General features: G+C 47.1%; 1 protein-coding gene across 2 annotated transcripts in view; it reads left to right on the top strand.

The window, feature by feature from the left end:
* Positions 1–1,850: 1,850 nt before the first annotated feature.
* CERK (ceramide kinase) overlaps positions 1,851–23,249 on the top strand; it is a 159,935-nt gene continuing 138,536 nt past the window's right edge. The window contains exon 1 of one of the 2 annotated variants that reach the window (XM_063927116.1): positions 1,851–2,225. In XM_063927116.1, coding sequence (XP_063783186.1) covers positions 2,075–2,225 — 151 coding nt within the window. In that variant the 5' untranslated portion in view covers positions 1,851–2,074. The remainder of the gene's footprint in view (positions 2,226–23,249) is intronic. The other variant, XM_063927117.1, reaches the window with a different exon arrangement.

Raw genomic sequence — 23,249 nt, 5'->3', positions numbered from 1 at the left:
TGCTCCCGTTACCCACTCCTGCCAGTCCCTGCAGAAAGGAATCTCTTCCCTCCTGGAGACACCTCAGGGGATTCGACAACCTCAGTGTCCGGAGCACAGTCTGCTGGGCAGGCACACGATGACAGCTGCGATAATCCGCTGTCTGGCTGCCAGGCAACTAGCCGCGATTCCGTCACAGCCAGTGCCGCATTCAAAATGCCGCTGCTAGGTCTCCATCGCCGGTCCGCGATCCTCAGCCCTGACACTGCTGCTCCTCAGTCCGACGCCATGGCCCATCTACAGCAGCACCCTCCTCACTATGGCGTTGTACAGGTACCCGGCGTAACACTTGGGCCGGCTTAGCTCACACGTAAAAATGACAGCGGTGGCCGGGACAGCTCCAGGGAACATAGCAGCGTCTGACTACTATGTAGCCCTGACCCCCTCTTCTGTTCCTTAACAGTCACCCCGCTGCCGGGTTCAGAGAGCAGCGCGGCTGGCCCCGGGAATATTAACACAGCAGCGGCGGCCTTACCGGTTACCGGAGCAGCAGCTTTGGTAAGTTGGCATGGGGGTCAGGGTCACCGTGTGTTACGGGGGTCGCCCCCTGCTGCATCCGCCACTGCGGGTACGGCCACATATGGTAATGTAAATCTAATTTTAAAATTTCCAAGATGACAGGGTGGCCACATGCCTTGGTAGCCCCCCCCCCCCCCCTTAAGTCAACCACTGCCCAATCACGTCTTGCCCCTGTCAAAGAGGCACTTATACTAGTGCCGCTCTCAGTGATTTTTTTAATGGAGAGACAAACTAACCTGCTGGAGCCGGCGGAGGAGGTCGGGGGAGAGCCGCTGCTGGCTGTCAGGAGGACGGAGCCGGCGGGAGGAGAGCTGCCACCGCCGCTGGCTATGAGGTGAGCGGGAGCCGGCGGAGGAGGTCGGGGGAGAGCTGCTGCTGGCTGTCAGGAGGACGGAGCCGGCGGGAGGAGAGCTGCCACCGCTGCTGGCTATGAGGTGAGCGGGAGCCGGCGGAGGACGGGGGAGCCGCACACACTGCAGGCCCACCGCTGACTCCAACGCCAATCATCGCCGGGACCCGCCGCCTCCAGCGCTGCGTGTGGGTGATTGGACAAGCGGATCCAGCCCTGGATCCGCTGTCCAATCACAGGTGCCTCGCTGACATGGGGGTGGTGTCCCTGTCAGCGAGGCACTTGTTTCAGTGCCGCTTTCCTGATCTGTTTTCATGGGCTTTTACAGCCCAGTGCTAGGCTCCGCCCCCCGCACTGTCCCCGTTCCCATTATCCACGGGAGGCACTGCTATGCCTCCCAAAGTAATTTAAAGAAGGAAAATTATTAGAATTCAATAAAGAAGATACTTATGACACAGAATATGTGTCATAAGTATCTTATTTTTATTATTTTAATAATTAATCACAGGGGAGGCACTGCCTCCCCTGACTGCACGTCCCTGGTATGGAGGGTGTGTTCCAATAGTGGTGGCAAGGTGGACTTGGAAGTGATGCATACCATACATCCCCATTTATGGAGCATTTTTGCAAGTAAAAAAAAACTGCAGCAAACATGCAAAACGCATTTGATCATACTATAACATGTCAGCTATATGTAACGTGTATTCCATGTACGGCAGGCTACTGTTCTCTCATCGCACCACAGCCATTACACTTATTACATATTTCCACACTACAAATACCAGTTGTATAAATACCAACGTGTCGTACTTGTGAAAGTTTTGTGTCTGGAACATGCGGGCCTAACACACCCCAGCTATGCCCGACCTCACTGTGCCAGTGCCCCACCCCCCTTGCCCCATCCTCAGGGCCCGGAGTCACTCTCCACCAGGCCCGCTCTAGTCTCTCTGCGAGTCACAGTCCCTCCCACACCGGGTGACATCTGCATACGTAGGGACTTGGGGGAGTGGCTTGGATGCCTCCCAGAGGCTGAGAGGAGACAATGAGAGTGATCCCCGACAGGGACCGCTAGCTCAGAAATAGGCAGGTCTCCGTCCCCGTAATCGGTGCCTGGGGGAGGGCAGGACACCGGCGGGACGTGCTTTTGTATACGGTCCCCGGGACGCCATGGATGCCGCACAGCCGCCCCTTCCCCCAGCGCTGTGCTCGGTGCTCTCGATGAAGAGTCACAGCTGTGAGGTGACCCTGGAGCCCGGATGGTCGCTGCTGTCCTGGAGAGAACTGCGGCCCCGGCGCGGGAGGGACAGGGGCCGAGCAGGTGAATGACAGGGGCACACTGGGGACGGCAAAGGTGTCATCCATGCCACAGCCAGCACCACAGTGTCAGGGGGCAGCGTGTCCTGCAAATGCCCGCACAACCCCGCAGTTTGTGCCGCTGTCACAGATGGGCTACGGGCCTGATGTCACCAGCATCGGGTGTCAGTCAGTGGCAGCTGCAGTCTCAGCGGTAGCTAACACCTTGCTGCGGCTGCTTCCTGCACACTGTGTAGTTGTAGACTGGCTGCTCTATTACTTGTACTTGTGTGTTACACTGTGTGTTCCTGTGTCACTAATGATGCTTTGTATGTCAGTATATGGAGTGTAAATACCCCATGGGACCTGGTGCCGGTCACAGGTTGTTCCAGTCCCAACTTCCTATAGCATTGGGTTTTGTTTTGCTGCGATTGTCTGTTTTCTATAACATTCGTGCCTGACTTCCCCCAATTGTGGGGCTTTCTCCTCCCCCACCGTGTATCCAAATAATACAGAGTTGCAGCCACATGTTTGTAGATACTGAGTAAACTCTGAAACTATCCGGATCGTGTAGTATCAAGTTTCTCATGGCCACCTGGACACCGCTGAGTCACTGATATACAGCATTATTATACAAAGAGCAGAGCCCCCCAACACATTCTTATCAGATAACTTGTGTGCAGTTTTTAAGAAGTCATTTATTTTTTCCTTATGTGCCAGGGAATTTTAAATACATAGTTGTAGAATAATTTTGTTTCATGTTAGATAAAGCTGCACAACATCCTCTAGCTGTGTGTGTTATAAAATGGTAAAAATGGTAAGAATTGACAAATATTTGTTCAAACTTCAGTCTTGTAAAGTAACTTTTTTTTTTCTTTGACAGCAACAAACCTGTCTGGAAAAATAGACAAGCTTTAAAGTTACCATGTTATATATTTAAATGCTATATCTGGCATTGTCAGTTTTTGGTATCAATGGGGTCTTCATGCCCATGTAGAAATAAAAATAGAGTAGTGTAAATGTAAAAAAAAAATACATTAAACATTTTTAATAATTAAATACTGATTTTATGATCTGTCCTCAAAAATTGTCTGAGTCACAGTGGCTGATCCAGGGAGTAGGGATGATCAGGACAACTGACCCTCATAACACACACACTGTGTCCTGTGGGCGACTGTGACCTCCCTCTCTTTCAGAGGGCCAAGCGCTCAGCTGGGTCTGCCTCTAAGACAAAGGGGGTCATTCCGAGTTGATCGCTCGCTGACGATTTTCTCAGCGCAGCGATTAGGGGGAAAAATAGCATTTATGCGCATGCGTACGGGCCGCAATGCGCACGCTCGTCATACGGGTACAAAGCCTGTTGTGGTTGTGCACAGGTTGTAGCAAAGTTTTCCTTCGCACTGACGGCCGCAAGAAGATTGACAGGAAGGGGGCGTTTCTGGGTGTCAACTGACCGTTTCAGGGATTGTTTGCAAAAACGCAGGTTTGTCTGAAAAAATGCAGGCGTGGCTGGGCGTTCGCATGACGTCAAACCCGGACACGAACAGGCTTAAGTGATCGCAAGCGCTGAGTAGGTTCAGAGCTACTCTGAAACTGCACAAACTTTTTTTGGAAGAGCTTGGCTGCACAAGCATTTGCACTTCTGCTAATCTAAAATACACTCCCCAGTGGGCGGCGCATAGCGTTTGCACGGCTGCTAAAACTAGCTAGCGAGCGATCAACTCGGAATGCCCCCCCAAGCCGGCTGGGAGTTTGTCCCCAGGAAGCTACAGGGAGGTTGTGGCCGCTTGAAGGAGAATGGACTGACCAAGCTGATAGCTCTGCTCCGGGGAAGAGACAAGGTTTTTGGACAAAGTGGGTTTGTATTACAGGGGTGTGATCTCCCTGATCGCCCCGTCTGGATCTGCCACTGGTTTAGCAAAAAAGTTGCACTGTGCATTGATCCAACAGTGTGTGTGTGTGTGTGTGTGTGTGTGTACAGAGTCGCAGGACTAATTGAGATGCAGGGAGTATGAAATGTATTGGCCATTCCTGGCTCGTGAATGGGAGATGCACCTTGTTATTGGAGTGTTGCAGGCCTGTCATAAAAATGGTTGTGACATCAAACACGTGATTGCGTACATTAGATGCCATACTATAATGGAGATTCTGCAGCTAGCATGGTGCTGGTGCAAGTTCCAATGGTGTGCCTGATGGTTGCATCTAAAGACTCAACAATTCCACATAATGGGAATCCCAGTCAGATGCACTGATGTACTCAAGTATTAGGGGTCTATTTACTAAGCCTTGGATGGAGATAAAATGCATGGAGATAAAGGGGGTGATTCAGACCTGGTCGTAGATGTGCTTTATTTAGTACATCTACGATCAGTTACACTGATATGCAGGGGGACGCCCAGCACAGGGCTAGCCCGCGCCGCATGACAGTTCCTGCCCCATCGCACAAGTACAAAAGCATCGCACAGCAGCGATGCTTTTGTACTTCAGGAGTATCTCCCAGCCAGCGCAGCTCCTGCGTGCTGGCAGGGAGCTACTAGTCGCTGCCCTGGTCGCAGCGGCTGCGTGTGACATCACACAGTCGCTAGGGCCCGCCCCCCCCCAAACGGTCTGGGCACGCCTGCGTTGCCTGGACCGTGCCCCCTAAACGGCGGCTAAACGCCGCAGGCTCGCCCCTCCCGCCCAGCGACCACCTCTGCCTGTCAATCAAGCAGAGGTGATCGCAGTGCTACGACAGCTGTCGGCTGTCTGCCATGCGCCGGCGTACTGCGGCATCGGCGCATGCGTAGTTCAGACCTGTTCGCTGCTATGCGAAAATGCACATCGCCGATCAGGTCGGAATCACCCCCAAAGTACCAGCCAATCGGCTCCAAACTGCCATGTTACAGGCTGTGTTTGAAAAATGACAGGTAGGAACTCATTGGCTGGTACTTTAGCTCCATGCACTTTATCTCCATCCAAGGCTTAGTAAATAGACCCCTGTGTCACAGATGTGATGCGATAGTGCATTGTGCTCTTTACACGTTTTTTTATTGGCTTGTGAGTTGAGCCCTTAGACTACACTATGAACTGTCCCAAGACTGCTACCTTTATAACCAGTTGTAGTCAATCATATGAGTGTATAGTGCAGTGGTTCCCAAACCTTATTGAATCACGGCACCCTAGAATATCAGAATGTTTTTAATGGCACCCCTAGGTCAAAAGTTTCTTATTGAGAAATTTAGAAAGAAATATTAAATTAAGTAAATTGAGTTTATATATCATCCTTAGGTTCAATTGTGTGGTGAGGGACAAGATTTGCTTCTATTTGTCCACATATTTTATGACTGGCAGCCAGCAGCACTGGTTTTACCCATTACAATGACCATACATAATTTGAATTGGTCCTGGACTACCAACTCAGGGCACCCCTGGGTGCCACGGCACACAGTTTAAGAACCACTGGTATAGTGCATCCCTTCTTCCTGGTACTGAATAGTCTATTCCTGGACTTCACATGTATTTTGCTAGTTACTTACCTAGGCTGAATTCAGCCTAATGTTGTTTATTTAGTGTAGATTGTTTTAGTATAGAGAGAAGTTTGAGATTTAGGGATAAATGTAATAGTCCACGATAGTCACTTGATTTAAAGCGGCAATTCATTTGTTCCTTAGGAGAATTTTGTCACACGTAGAAGTGGTCTTGTTGTAGAGTCAAGTGAGTCACCACGGTGGTGGTGTTGGGCTCCTACTACCCTCTAGCTACTTATACCACCAGAACCACCCCTTATATTCTCTACATTTGAGGTCCATGACATACGCCTCTTCCAACCTGTTCATCTACGAGTAGCTGTCATTTACCGCCCCCCCTGGCATGCCCTCCAAATTCCTTGACAACTTTGCTTCCTGGCTTCCAGACTTTCTCTCTTCTGACATTCCCTCTATTATCCTCGGTGATTTCAACATCCTTATCGGTAGCCCCACAAAATCACCTGCCTCTAAACTCCTTAACCTAACCTCTTCTCTTGGTCTCTCCCAGTGGACCTCCTTACCCACCCATGTGAGTGGAAGCTAACTGGATCTGGTCTTTACTCACCGCTGTGATCTTTCTTATCGCTCCAACTCCCCGTTCTCCCTCTCTAACCATCACCTGCTCACTTTTAACCTATCTCTATCTGCTTCTCCATCTTTACCACCTAAGACTACCATCACAAAGCGTAAGATTGAGGCTATTGACACCACTTCCGTGTTTGACTCACTGCCCTCTCCTATTCTCTCTCTTTCCTACCCTGAACAAGGTACTTCCCTATACAATGCAACCCTTACCTCTGCTCTTGACTCTGTTACCCCACCAACCATTATTCACCCTCGCAGATCGACACTTCAACCCTGGCACATCAAATGCACCAGATATCTGCAAAAATGTTCACGTTCCGCTGAGCGACAGTGGAGGAAATCATGCTCTAAGGCCGACTTCCTCCACTACAAATTTATGCGCTCATCCTACTTTGCTGACCTTACCCTCTCTAAACAATTTTACTTCAAAAACCTTATCTCCTCCCAATCCTCAAACCCCCGGCGCGTCTTTGCCACTGTTAACTCGCTCCTCTGCCCACCCCCACCTCAACTCCCCTCTTCACTTTCTGCTCTTGACTTGGCCACCTACTTCACATCCAAAATTGACTCCATTCGTCGGGACATAACATCCCACCAGAACCTGAGCGACCCCCCTCCTCCATTTCCCGACCCCCCCCCCTTCCTTCCCTCCTATCAACTCTGACATCTTTTCTCCCTGTATCTGGAGAGGAAGTGATGGTACTCATCCGGTCCTCACCACCCTCTACCTCCCGACTTGATCCTATTCCCTCCCACCTTCTCCGCTTCCTCTCTTCTTCTGCCTGCTCCCATCTTGCCCACCTACTCAATCTCTCACTCTCATCAGGCACTGTCCCTTCTGCCTTCAAGCATGCACTTGTCTCCCCTATTCTTAAAAAACTTACCCTTGATGAACCCAGTCTCTCCAACTACTGACCCATCTCTCTTCTCCCTTTTGCCTCCAAACTTCTTGAGCGTATTGTCTACAACCGCCTTACTGTCTTTCTTTCCTCCCACTCACTGCTTGACCCTTTCCAGTCTGGTTTCCGTCCTCAGCACTTCACTGAAGTGCCCTCACTAAAGTCTGCAATGACCTCCTTGCTGCTAAATCCAGGGGCCACTTCTCTCTGCTTATTCTCCTTGACCTCTCTGCTGCTTTTGACACTGTAGACCACCCTCTCCTTCTGCAAATCCTTTACTCCCGTGGTTTGTGTGATACTACTCTCTCCTGGCTGTCTTCCTACCTTGCTGACCGTTCATTCTCTGTCTCCTCTCATGGCTCCACCTCCCCCCCCCCCCCCCCCCACTTCTTCTACCAGTAGGTGTCCCCCAAGGTTCTGTTCTTGGGCTTCTCCTTTTCTCTCTCTCTACACATCCTCACTAGGTGAGCTCATTAGCTATTTTGACTTAAAACATCATCCCTACGCTGATAATACTCAAATCTACCTTTCCTCCCCTGACCTCTCCCCTGCTCTCCTCACTCGTATCTCCAACTGTCTCTCTGCTATCTCCTCCTGGATGTCCCAGCATTTTCTTAAACTTAACATTTCTAAGACTGAGCTGATCATCTTCCCTCCCTCCAGCATAACCTCACCTCCCACAATTTAATTATCCATTGATGGCACAACTATCTCCTCTAGCCCCCAAGTACACTGTCTTGGCATAATCCTTGACTCCTCCCTCTCCTTCAAACCACACATTCAGTACCTCTCACATACCTGCCATTTCCATCTCAAAAACATCTCCAGGATCAGACTCTTTCTCACCCAGGGCGCTACTAAGACCCTCATCCACTCACTGGTCATCTCCATATTGGACTGCTGCAATCTCCTATCTGGCCTCCCTCAAAAATGCCTCTTTCCACTCCAATATATCCTCAGTGCTGCTGCCCGTCTCATCTTCCTCACCAAACGCACTACATCCCATCCACATCTTCTCTCTTGCAGGACCTTCACTGGCTACCCTTCCCATTCAGAATCCAATTCAAGCTTCTCACACTCGCCTACAAAGCCCTCACCCACTCTTCTCCCTCTTACATCTCTGACCTTTATCTCACTTTACATTCCCACCCGTTCTCTTCGCTCTGCTAATGCACTCTCTCTCCTGCCAACTGAATACCTTTTCCCACTCCTACCTTCAAGATTTTGCACGTGCTGCTCCCTATCTCTGTAATGCTCTACCACTCCCCATCCGACTCTACAAAACTTCAAACGGGCTCTCAAGACCCACTTCTTTACCAAACCCAGCCAACTATCCTCCTAACCCTCTTGTCTATGCTCACTATCTACCCCTTCTGTGTCACCCCGGTTTGTTAGCCCCTCACCTTTTTAGATTGTAAGCTCACAAGAGCAGGGACTTCTTTCCTCGTGCCTTTCCTTTTCTTACTTACACTATTTTATACTCCATACTCCCTTTGATGGCACCTAACCCCGGGTTTTCTATACCTGTCCTATATTGTCTTGAACTGTAAGTGCTGTTTTCTTGTTTGCTCATTTGATTATGTACTCTGTAATGGGCGCTGCGGATCCCTTGTGGCACCATATAAATAAAGGATGATGATAATAATAAAGTGAGGATAGAAAATGGTGGAGACATGTACAATTTGTGATCAGCACTACGGTAAATCATTAAAATGACCTGCATGTATACAGGTTGAGTATCCCTTATCCAAAATGCTTGGGACCAGAGGTATTTTGGATATCGGATTTTTCCGTATTTCGGAATAATTGCATATCATAATGAGATATCATGGTGATGGGACCTAAATCTAAGCACAGAATGCATTTATGTTTCATATACACCTTATACACACAGCCTGAAGGTAATTTTAGCCAATATTTTTTATAACTTTGTGCATTAAACAAAGTGTGTCTACATTCACACAATTCATTTATGTTTCATATACACCTTATACACACAGCCTGAAGGTCATTTAATACAATATTTTTAATAACTTTGTGTATTAAACAAAGTTTGTGTACATTGAGCCATCAAAAAACAAAGGTTTCACTATCTCACTCTCACTCAAAAAAGTCCGTATTTCGGAATATTCCGTATTTCGGAATATTTGGATATGGGATACTCAACCTGTACTATGTTGACAAAAGTTGTAGTATTTTGGGATGCTGATCTTTCAAAACTGGTACCTTGTGTCTACGTTAATATCAGGAGATATGAAATGTGCCCTCCAACATTAAGTTAATAAAATGGCCATTCTCATCAAGATTAAGAAATTAAAGGTACCCTTACTCGATCCAAATTATATATGAATTATATCAATATCCGTATATGACATGTCACACTATGGGCTGTAGGCCTAATTCAGATCTTCTTGTAGATGTGTGAAAAAACGCACATCTACGCTCAAAATCTGACATGTGGGGGACACCCAGCACAGAGCTAGTCTACCCTGCATGCTAGTCCCTAGCCCCCCCCGTCCATAGACGTGCAAAAGCATTGCACTTTTGCACCTGCCTAGTAGCTGCCTGCCTATGTAGCCTAACTGCGAAGGCAGGCAACTACCCGCCGTGTTTTTGGGCACAGCGTCTGCATTGTCCAGACCGCGCCATGAAAACACAGTCCACGCCCCGCGACCGCCTCGGCCTGCATGCGCACACAGCCTGAAGCGACCGGGTCTGAATTAGGCCCTGTGTTCGGGGGAAATATAAAGTAATATCCTGAAACCAAAGATTAATCTTTACATCATGCTACGTTGAACAAAAATAAAAACAGCTGTTGCAAAAATACTTTGATAATTGGCCCAAAATGTTAAATCTCCCACTGGAAGTCTTAGGTTCTTAGGAAAAATACACATCTGCACTTAGGGGGAATTCAATTAGCTGTGGTAATTTACCACAGCTAATTGATCTCCCAGGAGCTTTTCAATTACCCCTGACACTTATCTGTCATGTTTTTTTGAGACCTCAGCAGGCCTGGAAACAAAATCCGCCCATAAGTGCCATTTTGTTCACGGCCGCAGTCACAGAACTTATCATGGATATTGTGTGTGTTCGTCCAAAAACATTTTTTTGTTTTTTTTGCCACCAAAAAAAAACAGCCTTTAATTGAATTGCCCTCAAAAAATTAAAGTAAAGCGATTCTCTCTTTTTTTTTTTTTTTTTTTTTTTGTGTAAAATTTTTTGGTCACAACTGTATTTCCCTATTATCTTCCTGACCTGTTAACCACTTGCCTGGCATGGTCGCATCAGATGCGACCATGCCTGCAAGTGCTCTATCTAACCTGGTCACACAGGATGCGACCAGTCAGATAGAGAGTGTTAGCAGCAGCAGGGAAGAGAAACTTCCCTCCGCTGCTGCTGTCTCCCTCTGCTCCCCGCACTCTCCCCCTGTGTCTGCCGTGCTGCCGATCACTGCTGATCAGTCAGCACGGCAGGATTCCCCCCCCCCCACCTCCCCTCCAGCGGCTGCAGACAATGGCAGCCGCTGGGGAGTGTAAATGAATCCTCCCAAGCCACCCCCAGACCCCCCCCCCCCCCCCCCTGTATACCTGTAGGCTGTCCCGGCTTTCAAAATGAAAGCCGCGTTGGTCGCAATGTTCCGATGGTCGTGATGTTCCCGATCGATGTTTGAGGGTAATATATTTTTTCCCCTTTTTTTTTTTTTCAACTAAAATCATTTGGGATAGGGTTAAATTCATGTTCTTCACCCAATTTACTCATTAAAAAAACCCGACGTTTTCGAGTGGTTTTCGCAAAATAAATCGTCAGTTAAGTTGTTAAAGCAACATAGACTCTTGAACGTGTTCCTTAGTTGCAACATTTGCCACACTTAGGGGTGTGTTCATATGCAGTTGGAATTGCCGTCTTCTCGGAAAGACGGCAGTTTCCAACTTTTTTAGGACAGAAGCTGCTCCGACCTATTCAATCCTTTCCGACAAGTTGGCAATTCCGACTTGTTGGAAAACACGTGGATCAGTGGAATAGTCACAGATCCACTTGTTTTGTCAGAAACGCGGCTAAATCCGACAGATTTTAGCCCCGTTTCCGACAATATCAATCCGACTTTACAAAAAGTTGGGTTGGCATTGTCGGGAACATTGCCGATCATTGAATACCTCATTGTCGGATCCTTTCTGTCACAAGGGATCCGACAAGCATCCCTTTGTATTAAAACAAACTACTTTAGCTTTTTAGTTTTTTTTCTATACTGTAAATGGATTTTTTTTTTATTTTAGAGTTGATTTTATCTTTCCTATAAAATGTGTAATAAAATTTGTTTAACAAACTGTTTTTCTTTATGAATTCTTTGTTTCATACATGGACTTTGTACTGCAAACCAGGAAGTTAGATAAATGCCTTTCTCAGTTGGCAGAGTTATATGGTACAGGCACATGCAAGACACCTAGGGGACTATTTAATGTTTTGTGGGCATAGAAACGTATTGGGTGCCCACCGGGGCTATTCGATTGTTGCCAGCACGTGCTCCCATTAGTACTGAGTTTAGCCGCGCAAAGCAGCTAAACCCGTCTAGTACAGGTTGGCGTGCTTAAACTCCTGTATGAGTACTCAAACCATGGAGTTTGATGTACATTTGTCCCATGTTACTGCATAGCCTGTTACTAATTGGGGTGTGGTATGCGTGACCGGCGGTCAGGAGACCGCCAGCATGCCGACGCCGTGATCCCGGCGGGGTGTGGCGAGTGCAGCAAGGCCCTTGTGGGATCGCTGCGCTCGCCACACTGCGGGCTCGGCGGCAACCTATGGTTGGGGATGTAGAGGGTGGTTATGTGACCGCCGGTCACATAACTACCTCCCAGTAATTGTACTAGCAATGTTCTTTTCCAAGAAAGATATAAAAAGATTTTCAAAACTATATGATAGATTTAAAAAAAAAAAAAAGATTGATCAATTAATTACAGCTGCCACCTGTATCTGGAAGTGATCCCTACTGTAGGTATAAAACAAGGAAAGGTGTTGCTGAGCAAAAAAGGCACAATTTCTAGAGACAAATCTTTAATGCCTAGGAAGCCTCTGGAAAATAGGCACACTTGGCAGCTGTGGAACAACTTAAATCCATGTACTGCTCCAGAGACCTCTGTGGTGTCAGTAGGAAGTAGGATGTAGTTATGTGACCAGCGGTCAGGAGACCGCCGGTTACAACACGACACCCATAAAGACAGAACAGAGGCAACAGCATGGCGAACGCAGCGAGCCTGCAAGGTTCTTGTTGCGCTCGCACCCCCTTTCCCCATGCTGGCATTCTACTGCCGGGATACCGGCAGAGGTAAGCTGACCCTAGGAAGTGTTTGGCTGTGCCAGTAGCAGTGACCAGCTCCTATGTGTACATCTTGCATACTATGTGTCAGACTATAAGGGAGCAGAGATTAACTGCTATTGCCACTACTGTGACCATGAGCCCCTGCCACTATGTTTCTGGTCCATCATTACACAGTGACAAAGATTTATTCACAATTAGAAGCAGTAGGTGACAAAATATATACTATTATAATAGTAAAGTAGTAAAAATCACCTTATTTTGTAAGTGTCAAATGGAGCAAAAAAGTTATTTCTGCATTAGAAGAAATTTAACAGTTAACTGGTCGTCTATTTTATAAACAATTTTTTTTTTTTGTGTGGACCGTAAGCAATACACACTATATAATTGCATAACATTTAAATGCTAGCAATTGATTTTGCTTTGTAATGTCACTATTTAGATGTTATAATTTAGCCCCAGGTTACCAGAATATACCTGATTCATGTTAGTGGACAACCACATCAGTCTTTTAACTGAGTCACAGGAGGGGATTCAATTGTTTTGTGCGTCAAATCTTCCCATCTAAACACCCAAACAATTATCAGTAGTTTGTTGTGTTTGTGCACCAATGCATATCACGCCTGTTGCGCCCAACACACAGGTTTTAGCTATTATATGGCTAAACCTGTCTACAGTCCTGCTATGGGTTTCCAAATTACTGTTTGGATGCCCAAAGTGCTGAGTTTGCACGCATTTTTTCTCTACTAAAATGTGTCTTCTGTGGCTAATGACCGCCTGAACAGCAGAACAATTGAATTGCTGCCATTGGATGTCATCTAGTGGCAGTCTTTAAAAAAAAAAAAAAATTCCCCCCACTGCATCTGACCACTGTCACTCACCCACTCAGTCAGCTTGCATATAACCCCTGTGGCCTGCAACCATTCAGAACAAAGTACAACAACTAAAACTAACATTCCTGTACATGTATTTGCTCTAATGAGTCCTCCACTCTTTTGATAGTGAAGCAGGAGCTGAAGGAGGGAGCAGAGGCATCAGAGTAGGGGGTGGAAACAACACCAACATTGGTGGTAATTCCAGGTTGATCGCAGCAGGATTTTTGTTAGCAGTTGGGCAAAACCATGTGCACTGCAGGGGAGGCAGATTTAACATGTGCAGAGAGAGTTAGATTTGGGTGGGGTGTGTTCAATCTGCAATCTAATTTGCAGTGTAAAAATAAAGCAGCCAGTATTTACCCTGCACAGAAACAAAATAATCCACCCAAATCTAACTCTTTCTGCACATGTTATATCTGCCTCCCCTGCAGTGCACATGGTTTTGCCCAACTGCTAAAAAAAAATCCTGCTGCTATCAACTTGGAATTACCCCCTTTATCCAGCCCTCTTACCTTAGTGCTTCAGTGGCGGCTGCATCCGTCAGTTATGTAAGTCTGCAATTTGCTATCACCTGTGAGAGAAACCACCTGCCTTTGTGTGATAGGTACAGATGGCAAATGTTTCTAATACCAGTGTGACATGTTACAGTATCTTACCAAGACAACTATACACACTGAACGAAGACAAGGTAACAATACAGGTGGTTATAATAAAACCCACAATAATACATTAAACTATATAAAAGGACAGGATAATGCATAGACACAAGCAACATGTTGGTACTAGCTTCACTTAGTAGTTTTAAGAGACATCTCTTGAGTTAATAATAAGAATAATTGTGTAGACGACCAGAGTGTGGTAGTAATAAGTTAATTTGCTTAATCAGACATACAGGTGTGTTCACATACACCATCCTCAAACTGCACCAAATAGACCTACTTTGTGCCATGTACTTTGCAACCTAGTCGCACCAAAACACTATTCTTAAGTACCTAGTATACAATATGTAAGCTAAAACGCAACACTGCAAAGCTGATAAATTCAGAGCTGTGTGTGGGGTTCATGTGTCTGGTGGTATATTGCTGACCTGGTAACTTTAGGTTACATGATGCAGACAAGGCAGTGGCATAGCCTGGGATTGAAGTGAGGGGGAACAAAGGGGAACATTTTTATGTAGTGAATACCTTTATTTGATACTCGCTGGTCTCCTGCAAGTTTTCTGTGGTTCTGGTTTGCTGTTGTAACCTTAAAGGACTTGTTATCCTATAGATATTACTTTGGTATCATCAGCACCATCCAAACATCTACAATTACTAATTCTGTGTATGAGGGGCTGGCAGCTCCCTATTTTTGGGATTTGGCAAGTTTCTGATTCCAGTGATGATATGTTGCAATTTCTGTTACAATGATTAAATTATTTAGTACCTGATGCAAGCTAGTTGTTACATTGATGGCTCTGAGCCTGCAGCAATCTTTGTGGCTTGGCCCAGGGTATATTTGCCCCCAACAAGTGTACAACGCCAAAACTGCTACCATATAAAGGTATGAATGTCCTGAGATAAGCAGATGAAAATCAGGTCTAGAGAGATAAATTCCTCAGATGCATGTACAGTGCAGACAGAAGACATCTGAGGGTGTAATTAGTGCTGTGTATCGTGAGTACTTGTCTTTATATACATTTTCTATACACTATAGAAATGTAGTCCGTTCCTGCTACAGTAACTTACTGTACTGTAAATAGTGCAATGCTGCATAACTAAATAACAGGAAGATACTGTGGAACCCTTGTCAATGCGTTAGGATCTGCGTTTAGCTCTTCTAGCTTTGTGGTTTCTTATTGTGCTAGAGCCACTGGGCACCAGCTCTTGTACATATACTGTAACTGGTTTCAGTTATAGGTTGGTGGTGTTCACCCTCCCTTCCTCAGTTTTAGACCATCCTTCAGCTGGAGGAGTTGGTGGGTGGGTGCAACCTGTCACAGATGCCCACCTTTACCAAACTGACTCATACCTTTCGGCTGTCAGTGAGAGCATTTGTGGCATTTGTGCTAAACCTGGATTGCATGTTACATTAGCTGTGCCAGGCCAATTGTGTAATACACTTGGCCAAAATATAACATAAATTAAGTAAAGACACACACTGAAAGAGATCACCCATGTATGCAAGCGCTGTGCACTTAATTAGCTATTTGTAGCCCAATGCAAGGTGTGCTTTCTTATGCAGGCCATTTCCCCATCCAGCTTGCATTACTAGTACCCTTTTCAGACAGAAATGTCTGAAAGTCCTGGCTTTTATCTGCCATTTGAGTGGTGGGTTGTTTATCCAGTCCCTGTTTGGCTCCCTACCTCCCCCCCCCCCCCCCCTCCCCTACTACACACAGACAAGCAAATTACCGGGTCAGGAATCTTTACCCATTAATTTGCAGATCAACATAGGTATTTTGTCTGTCTAAAAGGGTCAACCCGGGTCGAAATTCTCGGGTCTCCAACACTGGTAAATTCTTGGGTCGAAGTCCTGGGTATTTCAACCTGGGTGGACCTTTTCACACAGAAAAAGTATCTGTGTTTATCCGCAAATTACCGGGTTGAGCTTCTATGAAAGTGGTGTAGGTGAGAATCTGTATCCTGTTCTGGCCAGGTATTTCCTATATAAAAACTTAGTGACAACTTGTCCTTCTTACATTTAAGAAACAACCAATACAATAGCACACCTTGTGCCAGGGGATATGTGATAATATAGGGGGTCATTCCGAGTTGTTCGCTCGCAAGCGGATTTTAGCAGATTTGCTCATGCTAAGCCGCCGCCTACTGGGAGTGAATCTTAGCATCTTAAAATTGCGAACGATGTATTCGCAATATTGCGATTACACACCTCGTAGCAGTTTCTGAGTAGCTTCAGACTTACTCGGCATCTGCGATCAGTTCAGTGCTTGTCGTTCCTGGTTTGACGTCACAAACACACCCAGCGTTCGCCCAGACACTCCCCCGTTTCTCCGGCCACTCCTGCGTTTTTTCCGGAAACTGTAGCGTTTTTTCCCACACGCCCATAAAACGGCCTGTTTCCGCCCAGTAACACCCATTTCCTGTCAATCACATTACGATCGCCAGAACGATGAAAAAGCCGTGAGTAAAAATCCTAACTGCATAGCAAATTTACTTGGCGCAGTCGCAGTGCGGACATTGCGCATTAAGCGGAAAATCGCTGCGATGCGAAGATTTTTACCGAGCGAACAACTCGGAATGACCCCCATATTGTACACTCCTACCAACCTGTTCTATACAACTAACCTGGAAGCAGTAGACATTTAATTTTCCCCATGCATGCCACCTATATATTCTGTGGAAGATGCTATGATGGAACTGAATGATGTGAGTGGTCGCTATTAAGAGTCTAACATAAGCCTGTGTCAGGCATTTTATCTGAGGCCTATCAAAAGAACATGTAACATAAGGGCAACACGGATGGTGTGATGGTTAGCATTACTGCCTCACAGCGCTGAGATCATGGCTTTGATTCCCACCACTGCCCTAACTGTGTGGAGTTTGTATATACTCCCCGTTCTTGCAAGGGTTTCCTCCGGATGCTCTGGTTTCCTCCCACATTCCAAAAATATACTGGTAGGTAATTGTCCCCTGACAAAAAGTAACCCTACTGCATGTGTTTAGGGCAGACTAGTTTGGCCATGTGTTTCTTATCTGCTATTAAAATTCTATATTTCTGTGCTAGCTAATCAGATTAATGTGACATGGCGAAACACTGTTTTTTTTGTTTAGTTTTATTTGCTGAATGTGATGCAGTTCAGGTGGCTAGGTACAGCTTTTCCTTTCTGCCACATTTACTGGAGGTACACTGGGGCATATTTATTAACCTGGATAAGGGATAAAGAAGTTATAAAGCAGTGATAAGTGCAAGGTGATAACTCACCAGCCAATCATTATGGATCTGAAAAATGAGTTATGTCCTCTACACACTCGGTGATGCACCGCCGAGCTGCCCGACAACGGATACGGCAAACGGGCGACCTGGCGGCGGGGGGGAGTGAAATTTCTTCACTCCCCCCGTCACTCGGCTCTATAGCACTGCATGCTAATATGGATGAGATTGTCCATATTGGTCTGCATGCATAAGCGACCCAGCACCAACGATGAATGAGCGCGGGGCTGCTCATCGTTGGTGCCTATACACGGAACGATATGAACGAGTTTTCATTCCTTGATGACCGAGAGCATTCATATCGTTCAGTGTTATCGCCTAATGTGTAGGGCCCATTAGGAGCTGACTGGCTGGTGCGTTATCACCTTGCACTTATCACTGCTTTATCACTTCTTTATCCCTTCCCCAGGCTTAATACATCTGCCCCATTGTCTCTAAGCATTTTGGGACATTAACTATTTAGCAAGTCTGAACACTAGAGATGAGCATACAAGAGGTACTTTTCTTTTCCCTGTAAACTCTGAACTCCTATTGATTAAGCTGATTGATGATAACAGGTCAGATGTTTAATTTCCTTTACAAGTTTTCTGTTAATTCAATCTTCAGCCTAGAAGATTCCAACTAAAACGTCCCCTGTGTGCGATGAGCATTGCGTCTTGGAGGTCCTTAGAAATAAAAATCCCTGAGGTTGATTAAACGCGTTAGCATTTAATTCCTGTTTCTCTTACGTCCTAGAGGATGCTGGGGACTCCTTAAGGACCATGGGGTATAGACGGGCTCCGCAGGAGATAGGGCACCTAAAAAGAACTTTGACTATGGGTGTGCACTGGCTCCTCCCTCTATGCCCCTCCTCCATACCTCAGTTAGATCTTGTGCCCAGAGGAGAATGGGTGCACTGCAGAGAGCTCTCCAGAGTTTTCTGTGGAAAAAGAATTTTGTTAGGTTTTTTATTTTCAGGGAGACCATTAGCTCCAGAGGGAGTCGGAACACAGGTCTCACCTGGGGTTCGTCCTGGAGCCGCGCCGCCGTCCTCCTCACAGATGCCGAAGATAGAAGCCGGATAGAGAAGGCAGAAGACATCTTAGGCGGCAGAAGACATCAGATCTTCATGAGGTAAGGGTAAGCTGCGCGCCATTGCTCCCAGTCACACACACACAGAGCAGCACTGAAGGGCGCAGGGGGGGGGGCGCCCTGGGCAGCAATAAACCTCACATTTTGGCACAAATACAGTTGGATTAGACTGCGGAGGCAGTAAATCTATGATCCCCCGCCATTTTATGGAAAAATCACTGGGACCGAAGCCCGCCGTCGGGTGGGCGGGGCTTGATCCTCAGCACTAACCAGCGCCATTTTCTCCACAGAAGCTGCATGAGGAAAACGCTGGCTCCCTGGTCTCTCCCCTGCTGAACTCACAGGCTGGAAAAAAGAGGAGGGGGGCACATTAGCGACGCAGTGAGTGGGAATTGGCATATTATATATAAAAAAGCGCTATCTGGACATATTTTTTCCAGTGTTTTTAAGCGCTGGTGTGTGCTGGCATACTCTTTCTCTGTCTCTCCTTAGGACCTGGTTGGGGTTTTGTCCCCTTATAGGTTAATCCCTGTGTGTGTGGGGTGTCGGTACGTGTGTGTCGACATGTCTGAGGCGGAAGGCTTCTCCAAGGAGGAGGTGGAGCAAATGAGTGGTGTGTCCCCGTCGGTTGTGCCGACTCAAGATTGGATGGACATGTGGCATATGTTGAATGCAAGTGTGGCATCTTTACATAAAAGGCTTGATAAGGCTGATTTAGGGGGGACATCAGGGGGTCAATCCTCAGATTGGACCGACTCACAGGGCCCGTCGGGGTCTCTAAAGCGTCCCTTAACACAAGACACTACTACCGACACGGATTCTGATTCCAGTGTAGACTATGACAAAGTAAAATTGCACCCTAGGGTGACTAAAACCATTCAGTGTATGATTGTGGCAATAAGGGATGTGTTGTATATTGTGGATGAACCCTCTGTCCTCGACACAAGGGTACACATGTTTAAGGAAAAGAAACAGATGATTAACTTTCCCACATCTCATGAATTAAATGAATTCTTTGGAAAAGCTTGGGGGACTCCGGATAGGAGACCGCAGATCCCCAAAATAATTTATATGGCATACCCTTTCCCTAAGCAGGACAGGGAGATTTGGGAATCACCCCCCACTGTGGACAAAGCCCTGACGCGCTTGTCCAAGAAAGTGGCGCTACCGTCTCCTGACACAGCAGCCCTTAAGGACCCTGCAGATCGCAGGCAAGAAACTACCTTAAAGTGTATTTATTCTCATACGGGTGCTGTGCTAAGACCGACAATTGCGTCGGCATGGGTGTGTAGCGCAATTGTAGCTTGGACAGATGAGCTGACAGATCAATTTGATAATATGGATAAGGATACTATATTCCTAACTCTAGCCCATATTAAAGACGTAGTCTTATTTATGAGGGATGCTCAAAGGGACTTTGGATTGCTGTCTCAGCGAGAAGATCCTTATGGACTCGCCAATGGACGGGTGATGCGGATTCCAAGAAACATATGGAAGTACTACCCTACAAGGGTGATGTATTGTTTGGGGATGGGCTGACGGACCTGGTTTCCACAGCCACATTAGGTCAATCAAAATTTTTACCATATATTCCCCAACAGCAAAAGAAAGTAACACCCTATCGGATGCAGTCGTTTCGGTCGCACAAGTCCAAAAGAGGTCGGGGATCCTCTTTACTCGCCAGAGGTAAGGGCAGAGGCAAGAGAGCACCTGCTTCGGCAGGTGCCCAGGAACCAAAGTCCTCCCCGGCTGCTCCAAAACCCACAGCATGACGCTGGGGCTCCCCTGAGGGAGTCCGCACCGGTGGGGGCACGTCTTCGACTTTTCAGTCAGGCCTGGATCAGTTCGGACCTGAATCCCTGGGTGTTGGAAATAGTTTCCCAGAGTTACAAATTGGAATTCGAGGAGGTGCCCCCACGCCGATTTTTCAAATCGGCCCTACCAGCTTCCACATCAGAAAGGGATGTAGTGTTAGCTGCAATTCAAACGCTGTGTATACAGCAAGTGATAATCAAGGTTCCCCTGCACCAGCAGGGAAGAGGTTACTATTCAACCCTATTTGTGGTCCCGAAACCGGACGGTTCGGTCAGACCTATTATGAATCTGAAATCCCTAAACCTGTACATAAGAAGATTCAAATTCAAAATGGAATCTCTCAGAGCGATAATAGCCAACATGGAGGAGGGGGAGTTTATGGTGTCTCTGGACATAAAGGATGCGTACCTTCATGTCCCCATATATGCCCCCCATCAGGAATACCTGAGATTCGCTGTACAGGATTGTCATTACCAATTTCAGACATTACCGTTTGGACTCTCCACGGCCCCGAGGATTTTCACCAAGATAATGGCGGAAATGATGGTGGTCCTGCGCAAGCATGGAGTCACAATTATCCCATACTTGGACGATCTCCTGATAAAAGCGAGATCAAGGGAGAAATTGCTGAACAGTGTGGCGCTCTCGTTGAGAGTGCTCCAGCAACACGGTTGGATTCTAAATCTACCGAAGTCACAGTTGATTCCGACAACTCGACTACCGTTCCTAGGTATGATACTGGATACGGAACAAATGAAGGTCTTCCTCTCAATAGAGAAAGCCCAAGCCATACAGAACATGGTCAGAGACCTGCTAAAACCGAAAAGGGTGTCAGTTCACCAATGCACTCGAGTTCTGGGGGAAATGATGGCGGCCTACGAGGCCATTCCCTTCGGAAGGTTCCATGCAAGGACTTTTCAATGGGACCTTCTGGACAAGTGGTCCGGGTCCCATCTGCACTTACATCGGAAAATAACTCTGTCCCCAGGGACCAGAGTGTCCCTCCTGTGGTGGTTGCAAAGTGCTCACCTCCTGGAGGGTCGCAGGTTCGGAATTCAGGATTGGATCCTGGTTACCACGGACGCGAGCCTCCGAGGATGGGGAGCGGTCACACAGGGAAAACATTTTCAGGGTCTTTGGTCAGACTAGGAGTCCTGTCTACACATCAATGTGTTGGAACTCAGGGCCATTTACAACGGCCTTCGACAAGCGGAGAGTTTTCTTCGAAACCTACCGGTTCTGATTCAATCAGACAATGTCACAGCAGTGGCTTATGTGAACCGCCAAGGCGGGACAAAAAGCAGAGTCGCAATGGCGGAAGCCACAAGGATCCTTCGCTGGGCGGAAAATCATGTAAGCGCTCTGTCAGCTGTCTTTATTCCGGGAGTGGACAACTGGGAAGCAGACTTCCTCAGCAGACACGATCTCCATCCAGGAGAGTGGGGACTTCATCAGGAAGTCTTTGCAGACGTAACACGTCTTTGGGGAACTCCTCAAATAGACATGATGGCGTCACGCCCTTAACAAAAAACTTCAGAGGTACTGCGCCAGGTCTCGGGACCCTCAGGCAATAGCAGTAGACGCTCTGGTAACACCGTGGGTGTTCAAATCGGTCTACGTGTTTCCTCCTCTTCCTCTCATCACAAAAGTGTTGAGGATCATAAGACGAAGAAGAGTACGAACGATACTCGTTGTCCCAGACTGGCCTCGAAGGCCCTGGTACTCGGATCTACAAGAGATGCTCACAGGAGATCCCTGGCCTCTTCCTCTAAGGGAAGACCTGTTACAGCAGGGGCCCTGTGTATTTCAAGACTTACCGCGGAAACGTTTGACGGCATGGCGGTTGAACGCCGAATCCTAGCGAAACAGGGGATTCCGGAAGAGGTCATCCCTACGTTAATAAAGGCTAGGAAGGAGGTGACGATAAAACATTATCACTGTATCTGGCGAAAGTATGTGTCTTGGTGTGAGACCAAGAATGCACCTACGGAAGATTTTCATCTGGGTCGTCTTCTCCACTTCCTACAGACAGGAGTGGATATGGGCCTGAAATTAGGCTCTGTTAAGGTACAGATTTCGTCCCTCTCGATTTTCTTTCAGAAGGAATTGGCTTCTCTTCCAGAAGTCTAGACGTTTGTAAAGGGAGTGCTGCACATCCAGCCCCCTTTTGTGCCTCCAGTGGCACCATGGGACCTGAACGTGTTGTTGCAGTTCCTCAAATCACACTGGTTTGAACCACTTAACAAGGTTGAGTTGAAATTTCTTACCTGGAAGGTGGTCATGTTGTTGGCCTTAGCATCAGCAAGGCGAGTGTCAGAATTGGCGGCTTTGTCACACAAGAGCCCCTACTTGATTTTTCATGTGGATCGAGCTGAATTGAGGACACGTCCGCAATTTTTGCCTAAAGTGGTTTCTTCGTTCCATATGAATCAACCGATTGTGGTGCCTGTGGCTACAAGTGACCTGGAGGATTCCAGATCCCTGGACGTAGTCAGGGCCTTAAAAATTTATGTAGCCAGGACGGCTAGAATTAGGAAAACAGAGGCTCTGTTTATCCTGTATGCGGCCAATAAGATTGGCGCTCCTGCTTCGAAGCAGACTATTGCTCGCTGGATCTGTAATACGATTCAGCAGGCTCACTCTACGGCTGGATTGCCGGTACCAAGTTCGGTTAAGGCCCATTCCACTAGGAAGGTGGGCTCTTCTTGGGCAGCTGCCCGAGGCGTCTCGGCTTTACAACTTTGCCGAGCGGCGACTTGGTCGGGGTCAAACACTTTTGCTAAATTCTACAAGTTTGATACCCTGGCTGATGAGGACCTAGCATTTGCTCAGTCGGTGCTGCAGAGTCATACGCACTCTCCCGCCCGATTGGATGCTTTGGTATAAACCCCATGGTTCTTACGGAGTCCCCAGCATCCTCTAGGACGTAAGAGAAAATAAGATTTTAAACCTACCGGTAAATCTATTTCTCCTAGTCCGTAGAGGATGCTGGGCGCCCGTCCCTGTGCGGAAACTCTGCAAGACTTGTATATAGTTGTTGCTTACATAAGG

Source organism: Pseudophryne corroboree, chromosome 6 (genome assembly GCF_028390025.1).
Source record: "Pseudophryne corroboree isolate aPseCor3 chromosome 6, aPseCor3.hap2, whole genome shotgun sequence".
In the NCBI taxonomy this organism is placed as follows: Eukaryota; Metazoa; Chordata; class Amphibia; order Anura; family Myobatrachidae; genus Pseudophryne; species Pseudophryne corroboree.
Note: the sequence above shows the minus strand (reverse complement) of the source record. Positions and strands in the feature narration are given on the sequence as shown.